The sequence below is a fragment of the Cinclus cinclus genome, chromosome 1 (genome assembly GCF_963662255.1).
Source record: "Cinclus cinclus chromosome 1, bCinCin1.1, whole genome shotgun sequence".
In the NCBI taxonomy this organism is placed as follows: domain Eukaryota; kingdom Metazoa; phylum Chordata; class Aves; order Passeriformes; family Cinclidae; genus Cinclus; species Cinclus cinclus.
Window position 1 is genome coordinate 128,513,177 of NC_085046.1, and position 13,964 is coordinate 128,527,140.

The following is a 13,964-nucleotide window of genomic DNA, read 5'->3' on the forward strand; positions in this document are numbered from 1 at the left end:
TCCTTTACTTTTCCTACCAGAAACCTGTTAAAGTTATCCTAGGCAGTGACAGTCAAGATTATTCTATCACAAAATCTAACTACAATTCTTTAAGCTCCATTAGCTCCTCAACTACACCTATATGCTTCCAGTCTTCAGTAAGTACCTACCCCAGCGGTACCTGATCTATTCAGAAGACCGACAAGGTGTGAGGCTTACCTCATTGAGAGTTTCCTGACACAGACTAGTGCCCCATGTTTGCATACAGAGGTTTGTGGAAGTGGAGAAAGAAGCAAATTTGGGAAAACAGTAGTGACAGGAGTGAGGAAGAAACAGTCTTCTTCCTATTGCTTTTGTTCATTCTGTTCCTCTGAACATTCCTCTGAGATGGGAGGCACCAGAGGAATTACATTTCCTTTGTTCTTTTTCCTGGATGCTGTCCTTCATTTCCTTTTCTTGCTGTAAAGGTTAGAGAAAGGGGAAAGCATTGTTACGGGGAGTAAGGAGCCAGAGGTCTAAGGCAGTTGTGGATCCATTCACAACAGGCAGGAGACCAAAAATCATTAAGAAATTAATCATCAGGGACTAATATTTTCCACCTATTTTTCTTCCAGTTATGAATGTTGATCATAACTACAGAGGAAACAGCTGCTACCAGGACAGACAGAAGAATCAATTTTGTTTTCATGTGAGGTTTTTTTATTTGAAACTAATCGAAAGATCGGAACAACAGCATCTATAAAAGGGACCCAGAATAACACAATCTTCTGTTGATTTCAAGTCACAGGTTACTTACATACATAAACTATTTTATTTCAGTAGCTTAGTCATAGTGATATTGATCAAAGGCACCTGCAACTGTCTTGGTTGCACATGCATTGTAGTAATTATGCATGCAAATGAGCAAAGTAGATATTTATGTGGTTGATCACCAGTATAATTACTATAACTGAATACACAATCATGGTAACTGTACACACAAATTACACATGCATGCAGTTTTAAAAACCAAGTGTTGCATTCATTGTCTCAATTCTGATAACATCCTATGGAAACATTTCTCCACTGGAAACAATTTAAAAGTATTAACTTTTAAAAAGATGCACATTTATTCAACTGTCTACTGAACATTAAAAAAATATAACAATCCAGTAATTTTGTTTTCCAAGCTGACATATCAGCAAAATGACACTACTGTCACAAGATTTACCAACTTAAAAAGAATAAAACATTTAAACATAGCCTCTTATTTCTCTTGTTCTTATATGCACTTATTTACCTGCAACTTCATTAAGATATTAAAGGTGATTATTTGAAAAAATAATGCATATGACCAACATTTTTAGCAAGAGCTGAGTTAAATTTCCATTACCTCATCACAACTCTAGTGATAAGTCAAAATATTTTTAAAGTTTGGATTTTTATCAATCTAAACAAACGTGGATTTGATTATACTTTAGACCAGAAGAGCTGGTGCATTAAAACTCATATGAGGTATTTTTCTAGGGTACTTAAACAACATATGCTTTCATGTCTCAAGCCCAGATTTTGATCCATCCATGTTAGCATAAAAAACAATTTTGCATTTATTATTAAGTATTTCAAAGAATATGACAGAAGTAATAAAATATTTAGATACTGCTGTATTCTGGCAGATCATGGCGTAGTCGTATTGCCTTCAGCTTCTCTACTTTGATTTTTGTTCGCAACAGTTCTTCTTCCAGTTGCTGCTTTCTTTTCAAACCATCCCTTTTCTCTTGGACATAAAGACCAATTTTTCTTTGGTTTTCTAATATTATTTGATGCTCCTCTTTCAGCATTTGTAACATCTGTGGGTCATAACCATACATTGGTCTAAAGCGTTCTCCAACCTCAAGCCTAAAAAACTCATCTCTTCTTGGTACAGGGGAAGGAGACATCATCACTCTCATATCAACTGAAGACACTGATGTTGAAGGAGACCTTTCCATAATATGCACCAGCTGGTGTTCTTCCTCTTGTCCTAAGTTCTCATTTTGCTGTGAGTCTATAATCAGAGAAGGAGGGGGTTTGACATCCTCTTCTGACTGCAAGTCCATCATGACTGTCGCAGGATGGTGATCCAACATTGCCTGTGGCGAACTGGTACCAGCAATTGTTTCTTTATCGATACTAGCACTAGAACACATAAAATCATATTTAAATAATCCATTAAAAACTATTTTAAAAGGCATAGCTGTACGTAACCAAAGCTTCATTTGAATATTACTCTGCTGTCTGTGTTCAGGACTCTATTTCATTATCTGAACACCATTTGTTTCCCTGCTTCTTTCTACCACACAGACACAGCTCTTACTTCTTACTTAAAATCTTACTCAGATTTTACTGCTCTAAAGGCAGTACAGCCAACAGAGAACTCATCTGGTAGGTCCCTCTGACACTGAAGAAGCAAGGACTGTTAGTGACAAAAGAAAGTATTTTTTAAAAAGCAGCATTAAGTCATACAAGTAACAGAGGAAAAACTTTATATAATACAAAAGCTGATTTTAAAAGAACATTAATTTAGATGAACTATGGCAGAAATATTTTTATCTCCCAAACTTATTTGACTCCCCCTGTTTTAATATGCTCCCTGTTTCTGATTCATACACCCAAGTACTTGGGGATTTTTTCAGTGTAAAATAATCACTAAATAAAATTACACAAAGATCCTTGGGGAAAGAAACCAGAGCCTAAAAGACAACCCTTGCCAGTAGATTTGGGAACCAAGCTAATTGCTGCTCCTTCTCTTCGAATCATGGATCTTAATATTTCTTCTGAAATATTCTGAAGCTCCAAGACACAGAAATGTTTCCATTAAGAACAGCCTACAGTTCTGTGCATTTCTTTTTCAAAGAACAACACCCACTTGACTCATCTGTCTTTGTGTAAATCCATGAGTCAGCAGCATCTCAAATCATGATTTGACATTGCACTGGCTTTGATGATAATAATGGCTCAAGCTGTTCCTGACACTTGTCTACCATCAGTTGTGTTTGAAACCCTACCCTTCTGCACATCACTCCTTTATTCAGGTAAGGCTTTTTAAAGTCAGATCAGCTTCTTGATCTATTACTGTACAGATCTACAAAGAATACTTGCAGCATGACTGGGAAGGCAGTATAGAGTTACATGGGAACACGAATATATTAACTTGGGATTGACAGCCAAGTCAGTGCACCCTCATGGCCAGGACTGTCTAAAACAGAGGCTATAACTGGTGGTTGCAGACTCAAAACATTTCTGAACTCTTCAAAAACTGCTGCTAGCAGTTAAAGGCAGCAAGTGGTCCATGATTAACACAATATTCACAGATGCTCCCTAATCCTGGAGGACTTGAGTCACCATCTTAAATTTGGGGGTGAGCAACAGACCTTTTCTATACCTTAAAATGCCTTCAGAGCCCTACAAGCCACACAGTGAGAAGCTATCTGATTATTAAAACCATCTTACTAACAGTCCTGGTTAGTAAGAGATGTGGGTTCAAATTCCCAGTGCAAAGAAGAAATGTAATTTATAAATTTATGCACATAAATGCACTAACTCCTTAATGAAAAGGTGGCATGATCATAGCTTCTGGATTTCCCATGGTCTTCAAAACTCTTGGTTTAAAAGAAATAAGCAATCATAGTTGCAGTTTCTGAAGGACCCTGACCTTGCCTGCCATCCATTAAAATGAAAATGCATTTTCTGTAATAAAAGCATGAAAGCTTCTCAATACTCAGTTGCAAAAAGACTCAGAAGTCAGGGCAATATAATTTCCAAAAACAAAGCCTGTCAACCACACAAACAACTTAAACTAACGATTCTTTAAAAAACATCGACCATCTGAAGCAGGTATTGAAAACGGACCTTACATTAATCCCCTCAAGAAAAAAAACAAGACAATCTTAATTCTATTGACTGTTACCTGAGCTGCCTATAGAGTATCAATTGTATCACCTTACTCCCTCCTACCTCATGCCACAAAGCTTCACTTTTCCCTACATGCTTCTTTCTCACATTGTTTTAGTTCTCTCAGCATCGGAAGCATTACCCTGCACACAAATTTTCACTTGTTTTCCCCAGTGCTGAGTGTTATTCTGAGTTTCCCCCCTCTTCACAACCACAGATTTTAATAAAGCTTCTCTCCTTCTTTGCTGGCACCTGGCCAGCTTCTAGCCTGAGAAAAGTGGAAACAACCAGCAGGAGAAGCAGGTCATTCTGACAAAAGGAAATGGAGAGAGGAGAAAGAGAAAGTAAGGGAGGTTAAATAGAAGAAAGAAAGGTAAAATTTTGTGTAGCATAGACTAGAGCCTCCAACCAGTGAAAAAAAATCCAGCTCTTGAAAGTGTAATCCACACAGAACTAGAAAAATCTACCAGATCTTCAGGTAACTCTGATGAGGCTTGTTGTTTTTTTTTTTCCTTAGTCAGCCTCTTAAGAGGGAAACAATTAGACAGCAAAGAGAGAAAGAAGGAATTGAGAAACAAAAGAGCTGCCTGTATGGTGGTTACTAATGTTGTTTCTGACAACTTGACTGAAAGAAAGACAAACAACAGTTACCACAATTGGGGCATGGTGTTTATAACCCTGCAGGCACCCGTGATTCACCAGGTTTCGTTTAAACAGAGCAAGCTAGAAATTGCTTAAAGGTGCGATTAAGAATTTGGGGCTTGTTATAAGTCATATTTCCCTCCTCTAAAAGCTAAGTCATATCCTGGTGAGTTAAAACCCAACATTGGGTTTATAAAATTAGGGTAAAATGCAACTCAGAGAACTATTAATTAATTATGTATTTGGTCAGGGAAAAAATAATCTTTTAAATTATGTTATTTTCCTTCATCCCCCAGTGTAGTGGCTATTCCTAGGAACAACCATTTTGGGTAAGCAGTAATCAAGTCAGTGTTCCCAGACCCTTAAAAAACTGGAAAAAATGTTTAAATTACAGGAGACAAACTATGGAGATCATTAGCTCTTAATCATTCACTAAAAGCATCAGTGCTTTTTATAAGCCGATGTACAAATTAAAGTTCGCACACTATTTTCTTTTCCCCCTCCTTACAAAAGTTGGTAGTCAAGACACTGCAACCTTTATTAGCGCAATTAAAAGCCTCATTTTGTTCCAGAGAATTCTTTGGAATGGTTCCTTCAGGGGCATTCACCAGGAGCAGCAGCACAGTCCAGTTGCTTTAGACTTCTTTACGCAAAGGACCCACAACAGAATATTTTTAGAGCATCTGGCATGTTGGGATTTAGACAATTGTTACCATTCAGTTCAACCAGTGGCACCATGAATCCAATTCAGCGAGTGTGCGCATGCCAGCTTTTCTTAGAGCGTTACGCTGCTGCACTCACTATCAGTATATCTGATTAAAATACGGAAAGTTCGCTTCCCATTAATCTGCTTGGGAAAATAAGAAAAATCAGAGCTTTCTCAAGGTTGCTGGGGAATTATTTGACTTCCCTCCCCCACTCCCTAGCTTAGTTTTTGTATCTGGAGGAACTAAAATCCAACCCAGGCATTTTTTGATCCCTCAAGGACCAATACAGAACCAGCAGAGTGTTGCAAGTCAGATATGAGGGGCATTAGCCAGCTGTGGGAGAAAGCCTGCACAGTGCCTGCCTGTATTATGTCTGGCTCAAATCTAGACGGTGTGTCTCACTTTACTGAGCAGTAAAAAAAAAGAAACCTTGCAAAAAAAGAAATAATAAAAAGAAAACTTCTAGTGCTGTACCTCTCAGTTTCTCTCTGTATTTAAACTACCTCACATATGACACAGAACTGCTTGGAGTTTAGACTGCAATTAGCTTTGCTCCAGCTTAAGGGAACCACCGTCAATGCAAGGAAAGTATAATTTAAAAAAACATTTGCACTTACAAAGGCACTGCAGTGTGGAGAATCAATTTTTTTTTCTTTAAAGGACTGGGATTAGCTAAAATACAACATGCAAACACCAGAGTAAAAGACAGAAAAAAGGTGAATAAGGTTTCTTAGCTCTGTGGACTAACTTTATTAAAAATCCTATATGAACTGGTAACAGTTCCATATGTTGCAAAATGACTGCAGTATTACCTTAAATGGAGGAGAATAGCCATCACTTTGCCAGTGTTTGAATAATCTGCCTATTAAAAGGTAGGGGAGGGGTAGAGGTTGGAGCTACTATTTCTCTTTGATTCTCTCTCTTAACCCTCACTTTCCAGAGTATGACAAAGACTCTGAAACAAGCTTTGAAAGAGCTGAAAAAAATTAATGCAATGCTAAGTCAACATAAAGCTTCTCATAAAACAAAAGCAGTATTATTTTTGTCATTGTTTCCCATTTGGGAATTTTCTCTGATAAACACTTCCTTTAGGTGCCTGAGCACAAGCAAAAGCGTTACAAAGTAGATAGGAGGCGCCATAATTTTCATTCAGTAACAAAATAAAAAGAATTGTCTCACCTTTGAACACTGCTCCTGTCTCTTAAACACACATTGGAAATCTGTGGAATCATCTCCACAACTTTCTTGGTTGGCTCGGAAATGCTGCTTTTACAATCTGAGTGAGTCTCCTTTTGCTGCAATAGCTCCTGTTTGGCATATTCTTTGAGCCTCTTGTACAGCGTGCGCAGGCCCTGTGCAGTGCGAGGAGGGCGATCTACTCCGATGGCATTGTAGTTATCAGCTATAATATCCCAGCATTTGTTTTTTTCCACTATTACAGAATGCTTATTGGTATGTTCCTCGAGAATTTTAACATACGGCTTCACGAGTTTTAGCAAATCGAGCTTTTCAGATAAGGTAAAATTAGAAGATCTGGCCTTCCCAACCATTGTTATCTTTGAATTAAGGAAGCCGTTCCTGGAGCCACCATGCAGTCCCTAGCTCTGCTCAGCTCTTTTTCACAAACAGAAAAAGATCAGGCTTAACTAGGCTAGTCTCATTTAGGCCCACGCCTACAAGGGAGGGTTTATTAAAATTCCTTCAGCTTAAGCTGACGCAGGTTCAGGAAATCTGCTTAAGCCAAGCCTGACCTACATAAGGCTTCAGACTGAAGAAGGCGAGAAGAAACAAGCAAAATACACTTTTGTATGAAGAGACCAGACATATGCAGGATTTAAAAACATAAAGGTTTAAAGATTAGCACGTTACCCAGCTAAAAATTACCTAATTTAGCCGGAGTAACAAGCTCTGACACATCTCCCAGCTCCCTCACACAATCTCAAACTGAAACCGTGCTGGAGATGATTTTACGTGTAACGACGTCCCCCCAAAAAAAGCAACAATTGCTTTGTGCGAGACAGGGCGCGTTACAGGGAGCGGGAGGCGAGAGGCGGCGGCGCGTGTGGAGAGAGCCCCGGCAGAGCCCCCGGCGCCATTTGCATAGAGCTGGTCCTGCTGTCAGTCACTGCGGGGCGGCATCTCCCCCAGCCGGCTGGTTACGCTCGGGCTTCGCCGCAAAGCTCGGCTTCTCCCGCACTCGGCAGCCGGCGACAGCCACCGGCACGGGGGCTCCTTAAAGAGCCCGCTGCGCTCGCCGGCCGAGCTCCGGCAGCGGCAGGAGCGGCGCGAACGCCTCGGTGCGAGCGGGCCCCGAGCGCCGCCGTGCCGGTCCTGAGGCGGCTCCCGGGCCGACCCCGGCAGCGCCCCTCGGCCGGGGCTGCCGGATTTACCGAGTGCGTTACAGCGTGTGGATACTGGGCTTTGCATAGTATCCACCGGCAAACAACTGACTCTTACTGTATTTATCCAGGCGTTTCTTCAGAATAATAATAAAAAAAATCTGATTTTTGTTAACAAGATGTGCCTCCATTTCTAGTGTTTGCTCAACAACGTATCACCTTAAAGCAAGCCTTCACATTAAAATGCGTGCAAGGCTTTACATTTCTGTGGTCCAAACTAAAGCAACAAATCAAAGAAAGAGAAAACCCAGCAGATAGAAGGAAAAGTATTCTCAAGTACAAAAAACAAAAACTAAGTTTGAAAAATGACGTACTCCACTGAAAGAGTCCGGAGGGTGGAAACAAACACCACTTGAGATAGTGGCAGCAGCTTCCTAAGCTTAACATGTCCAGCCTTGAAAACAAGAAGCCTAGAAGCAGGGGGAAGGAAAGAGAAATAATTATAGCTTGGAATATCCTAAGGCTATAAAGATCTAGGTATAAACTTGTTTGCTCCAAGGGGAAAAAGCCCAAAGCAGACACAAGCCACATTCAAAACAAGAAATTCACACTAAACAAAGGGAGACTTTTAACTGCTAAAAATCAATTAGCATTTAGAATAACAAGCACTTTTGGAACCATTTCTAAGACTTGGCTTGTCAGTACTACCTAACAAAATTGTGACCAGTCCACTTTGCTGGCATTGCTCTCAAGCCAAGGTTAAATAAAGCATTTTATAGTCTGAAGCCTATCACACTTAAGTTTGAGAAATAAAATACTCTTGTGGTTAGAAGAAGTGTATGAAAACCATTGCTTATAAACACCTAATCCTTTCCTATTTCCCCTCACTTTGCACTTTACTAATATTAAGAATAAAAATGCCAGTGGTTTGAGTTTTGGGGTTTAATTTATGTTCTTAGTTGTTCTTCAGTAACTGAAAAAAACTGGATGTGCTTCACATAGTTTAGACTCTGGCAGTATGAGCATTGAGGAGTCACAGGCAAGCCTATGCTGTACACTCCACTATTGAAGCAGTTGTGCAGTGCCCACCCAGACTCTTAACGTTTTAGTGACAAAAATAAGTCAGTGATTAAAGGCTCCTCCTTTAATCAGACACAAAGAGCACAAAGGAACAGTGTGGGGCAGAGGAACCCAAATAATTCAAATGAAAGAAATCAAGCACTCAGTCCAGCTGATCCCAGGCCCCAGGGACAAGGGAGACCCAAAGTCCACAGGAGAGGCTCTCTCTAGGACCACCTCACAGACTCAAGGAGGAGGTTATTGCTCACTCTGTATGGGACTCATTGTGAGATGCCAGAAGGAGTATTTTGGGATTGCAGAAGGCAGCACAGGATATTCAGAGGAAGAACTGAAGGCAAGACAAGGGAGAGTGAACGATAGAAGTGGTTTGGGAAGGAACAAGCATAGGAGGATACTAGAAGGGGGTTGAGGGGAGGGAGGGAAGGGCTAACAGGGGCCAGGTGCATGTGAACAGGTGGCTGCCCAGTATGATTGTTCAGCCATGCCCTGGGCCTGAGCACTGCAGATTGTCCTGTCTGCTTGTTAAACTACATTTGCAATGGTTTTCCTGGGTAAGGGAAAAATCTCCATTCGGTGTGACCATGTACAGAAATATAGTTATCAGCAGCTGGAGTTGTACCACACAGGTCACAGGGGCCCAGGGTGCTTGAAGCACCAGAAGGCAGAGGCCAGAGCCTGATATCTGTGTCAGTGTGTGACCTCGAGCAAACTCCAAGTCAGACTAGCCACACAGAAGGCTTGGGAGCCCAGTGATCATGAGTCTGGGCCAGATACTGCAGAGACCAGAAGGTCTGAGATTTGGCTACTGGAGGGACACCAGGGGACAGGCCACTGGTCAGAGTGGCCCAGAGAGACTCCGTGAGTGTTTGTGTGTCAGCTGGGAGACCAGGGAATCCAGGGACCAGTAACTGAGCAGAGTAAGAATTTAAGGCCACTTGCTGGAGGATACATGTTGTATACATAAGCATTTACCACAAACAAGCTTTCTTCACCATCAGCCAGTGAATGGAAAAGATGAGGCCATTGAAGCAGCTTGTGTTTACTTGAGTGCTGAACTTTTTGATGTCTGGCTGTATATACACAAAAATGTACACACGTGCCTCTTAAGGATACATCCTTGTGGTCCTGGCCACAAGAAGCTGCAGCAGTCTCCTCTGTAATGAGCTACCAGATGCAGCAACTCCCAGTATTAGACTTAGCCAAACTTGTATTACTCTATTACCTTACTCTAAATGTTGCTAGAAAGACTAAGTTTCCACACTAATGTAATTATAGCAAAATACTGCTACAAAGTCTTTTTTTGAGCAAATGCCTGATGAAATGCCTGAATTACCTATTGTTCTGCATGAGGGTAAAATAACCCTTGTAAAAAATGAAGCTGGCAGCCAACCAAGATCTTTTTTTCCTTCTTTTTCCCCTTTTGAAAATAGTTCTGCTCATCAGCCTACGGTCATATCAGTACTTGGATGAGAAATCACAGAATGTGAAAAGCCTGGATATTAATGATACATATTGACATCTTCGAGCTAAAACAATAGGTGTAGCTCCAAGACAATTACAAAAACCAAAGATGTTGCCACAATCCACCCTTCATCCTACACCTTCCATCAACACATGCACTTATGCAACACAGTGCACAGCCTGTTCAGCAAGATGATCTAGCTACAGCATAATCTCTTTTGCAAGCATAAGAATTTAATATTAATTTAATAATTGGTTTAAGTCAACACAGATGTAGGACATTGTCAAAACAGTCACTTCTACCTCCCCCCAACCATGTCATGGTTCCTGCCCCTTCACTGTGCTGGTATAAGCACTCACAAATCTGGACAATTCATATTAATCATTTTTTTCTGAGTTGGGTTAGTTTTAATCATCAGCAGCTCCCTAATCCAGTATGCCACAGGACAAATAACTCACAGAAAGAAATATATTGAAAAGGCCTCTTCAGACTCGATCATTGCAGGGTGAATAGCAAACCATATTCCTTAAGACTTGTATTACCACAACTGAGAGGACAGCAAACCACAGGAAGTGGGAGAGAAATTCTGCACACCACTGAAGAAAATAAATATACATGCACCCTTTACCTCACTTCACTGCCTTCTATGCCTCTCGTTTTTGTTGTGAAAACGTCTAGAACTAATACTAAAAAATGATACAAACAGTGCATCCTGGAGAACTACTGAGAAGAATGAATCACAGGTATAATACAGTCAGGAATTAAAGTAGCCAAATCACTAGGAATTATTGAAAAAGCTCAATGGCCACAAATTTTACAAGTGACAGGTTTGTATCACAGCCACCAACTGCATCAAGTGGCCTGTGTGAATTTAGACGCATTATAAAAGAGAACACCCTGAGAAGGAGAATGTCTTAAATCAGGGGAGCATTTTGGAGGGAGAGGGAGGGGAAGGATCTTTTGTCACACAGAACTGAGGAAGAATCTCTCCATGACAGGCTTAAAAAAATAATCACTTTAGGGTATGCAAGACAAAGGGAAAAAAGACAACTGAGAAAAGTGAGGATGCCCTAAGAAAGAATGTGTCTTGAAATATGCTGTTTGGAACAGAGAGCAAACATGAATGTTGAAAGGAATGACACCAGGTCAAGTGATTCGGGCTGGAACCTTCTAGTGCAAAAAATATCAAATCAACAGATTACTAAGACCTGTGAAGGGACTCTGCCCACAAAGTGGTAGCCCCAGGATAAGTCTGAAGGAGTTCTGTTATTATTTAGTAATATGCAATCAAACCAGCTATGCAGAGACCTGGGGTTAGCATTTGCAATCACCTAGGAACCTGAAAATCCTCAAGAACAAGAGGATGACTGCAAGATTTGAATCAAAGCTAATATGGAACCCTGGTACCCATGCTTACAAAAAAATGTAGAAACACTCATCAGCTAGGATGGGGTATGTTACACATCACTGAATATACTGGGCTATTATGGCAGTGGAAACATTTGGCAAGTATCAAGGCAGTTGCTCACCCTTGAAAATGAATTTGGCAGCTGCCTAAGATGAGCATGTCTATAGGTAGTAAGGGCTGCAAAACTTCCATTAGGTCATCATATAGTCCTCTACTGACACGACAGCAAGAGAGTGCCAAGTCATTCGATCTGCCTGTCTTTAAGAGCCTGCTGAGAAAAGGGTGGATAAGAAAACTTTCAACTCAAAGTTTCTCACAGGGACAGTTGTTTCATGAGCAGTGTCTAAAGCTAAGGGGTGCAGGCATTATTCTCTAAGGAGAGGGTTGAAGATGACAGTTTTGTGAACCAAAGTTACCTGGAAGTTACAGTGCCTAAATACATTCACACCAGACCCTCTAGAAATAATACTTTTAGGTCATTTGTGTTTCAAACTGATTTTTTTCTCATCTTCATCAGCACTTTCACCATCAGTTTTATATTTTACTGCTCTTATCTTTGCTGTACCTGGACCTCTGAGACCACTCCTTTCCTTTCTCCTGCACAATTATTTCTAGACCTCTGTCCTGCATGGGAGGTGAGACAAATAATGCATAGCTTTACCACTTTTTTTTTGTCCTGCATCTATTTTTGTGATCAGCATCTAGCATGCATTATCTTCCAACCTCTGACAGTTGTTGAAACTGCTGCAAGAACAAGGGTTCCAGCCTACTTCAGAGCTCTTATCAGCTAAAATTCCAAGCATAAAAGATAAATCCAGTTCTGTCCCCTCTGCTGATATAAGACATTCTCTCAACATTTAGCCCATTGAAATGGGGAATATATGAATTAGCCAATTAAAATGTCCTCCATGCCAAATTTTAAAGAATTTATCTTCATCTCAGTGTGACATTCAAGAGCCACACATTCAGATCAGTAACCATCATTCAAACTAAGTTTGGCTTAATGCTACAGGATTCTATAATACTATGTGACTGTACAGCTCCACGAATTAGCTATTCACTTTATATCTTGTGTCCTAAAAACAGAAAAGCTAAGAGCCCCATTATTTACAAATTAAGAAGTGCGTCCATTCCTAATACATGCTTATACCTTCTCTGATCCTCTCTTCCAACAAGCTTCTTGATGACTAATCTGAAGCAGCTGAGAAATACAGAAAGGTTTCAAAGTATGACTTTCCCAGGTTATTTTCCCTAAATTCTCACATCTTCACTAGCAATACAGGCCCTTGGAATAAAAATAGTGTGAGAGAAGCCAAGTTTCCGCAAGTCTCCTATTTCGTTCACAGAGATTAAAATTTTGGAGATTATGCTTTCAGTATTTTATTCTGAAAATACTATCCAGTGCACTCTTCCCTGCATTTGACAGAGAAACAGCTTTCTCCATTCTTCTAATCTTGCTCAGTGGATATTTTGAAGACAGTCGGATAACCATCTTACCATTATCTTGTTGGCTCAAGGAAAGTCATATTGTGACAAAGCTTCTGTTTCAGGGAAAACTTAAGGCAAAAGCTGGGACTGAACTCTAGTTAGGCTGATATGGCAACAAAAGGAATACAAACAATAAGCACAGCCACAGAAAGATTTGACAACTAGCTTTGAAGGCATCCAGGCCTAGTCTGTCATAATATTCATGATAGCTCAAAAAAAAACTTCCCAGCTCCGTCAGTAAGGCATTTCTTGTCCCCCCACCTGATAGCTGCATTCCCTCATCTTCCCTTAAGTCCACCTTCATACCTATTGGAGACAGGAGAGCTGGGAATATATACACTCACTAACTCCCCACACTCCAAACTAGGACTTTACCAAGGGTGAGGGAAAGAAAAATAAAAATGTGAGAAGATGTGAAGAGCCATGTATTTCTTTTTTGCCCATCTTACATTCACATAGCCTGATAACAGATTTTGAAAATCAAAAAAGAAGTAAGAAGAAACTGTGTAACAGCTCCCCTCAGAATGGATGTGGGAATAGAAAGAATTATTACTGATAAACCTAATCCTTTAAGATAATCTCTATGCAGAGTATTTTCCAAGTTCCTCATTTTTAAAGTTACAGTAGTAGATAACTTCTTTTTCTGCATATTGCAGCCTATATTCTGTGTGCTTGCATGCAACTCTAGGGAGCTAAATTGTAATAAATTTCTTGAGATAATAAGTTCATTTCCTAGCACACCTCCTGCCTGCCAGCGTTTGCGTTATATCTGCAGTTTCCAAGTAGACCTCTCTTTCTGCATGAGTATTTAAGTCTTTCTGCTTCTTTATAAATTTTAATTTTCAGTAACTTAATACCTTTTTTTTTAAATGCATGAAAAACTATCATCTTTACATGAAGCAGAGCTTTCTACAATAATGGATATATCATTGCTCAAAAGTAAAGAA

At 40.2% G+C, this 13,964-nt stretch overlaps 2 protein-coding genes across 2 annotated transcripts in view; both read right to left on the bottom strand.

Moving 5' to 3' along the window:
• Positions 1-13,964, bottom strand: part of RAD54B (RAD54 homolog B) — a 62,814-nt gene that overhangs the window by 38,152 nt on the left and 10,698 nt on the right. The gene's annotated exons all lie outside the window — the stretch shown is intronic.
• FSBP (fibrinogen silencer binding protein) lies at positions 800-6,790 on the bottom strand. The gene is made up of 2 exons (XM_062503002.1): positions 6,420-6,790; positions 800-2,136 (listed from the first exon to the last, which is right to left on the bottom strand). The coding sequence occupies exons 1-2, from the start codon at positions 6,788-6,790 to the stop codon at positions 1,611-1,613; spliced, it is 897 nt and encodes a 298-aa protein (XP_062358986.1). The 3' UTR covers positions 800-1,610.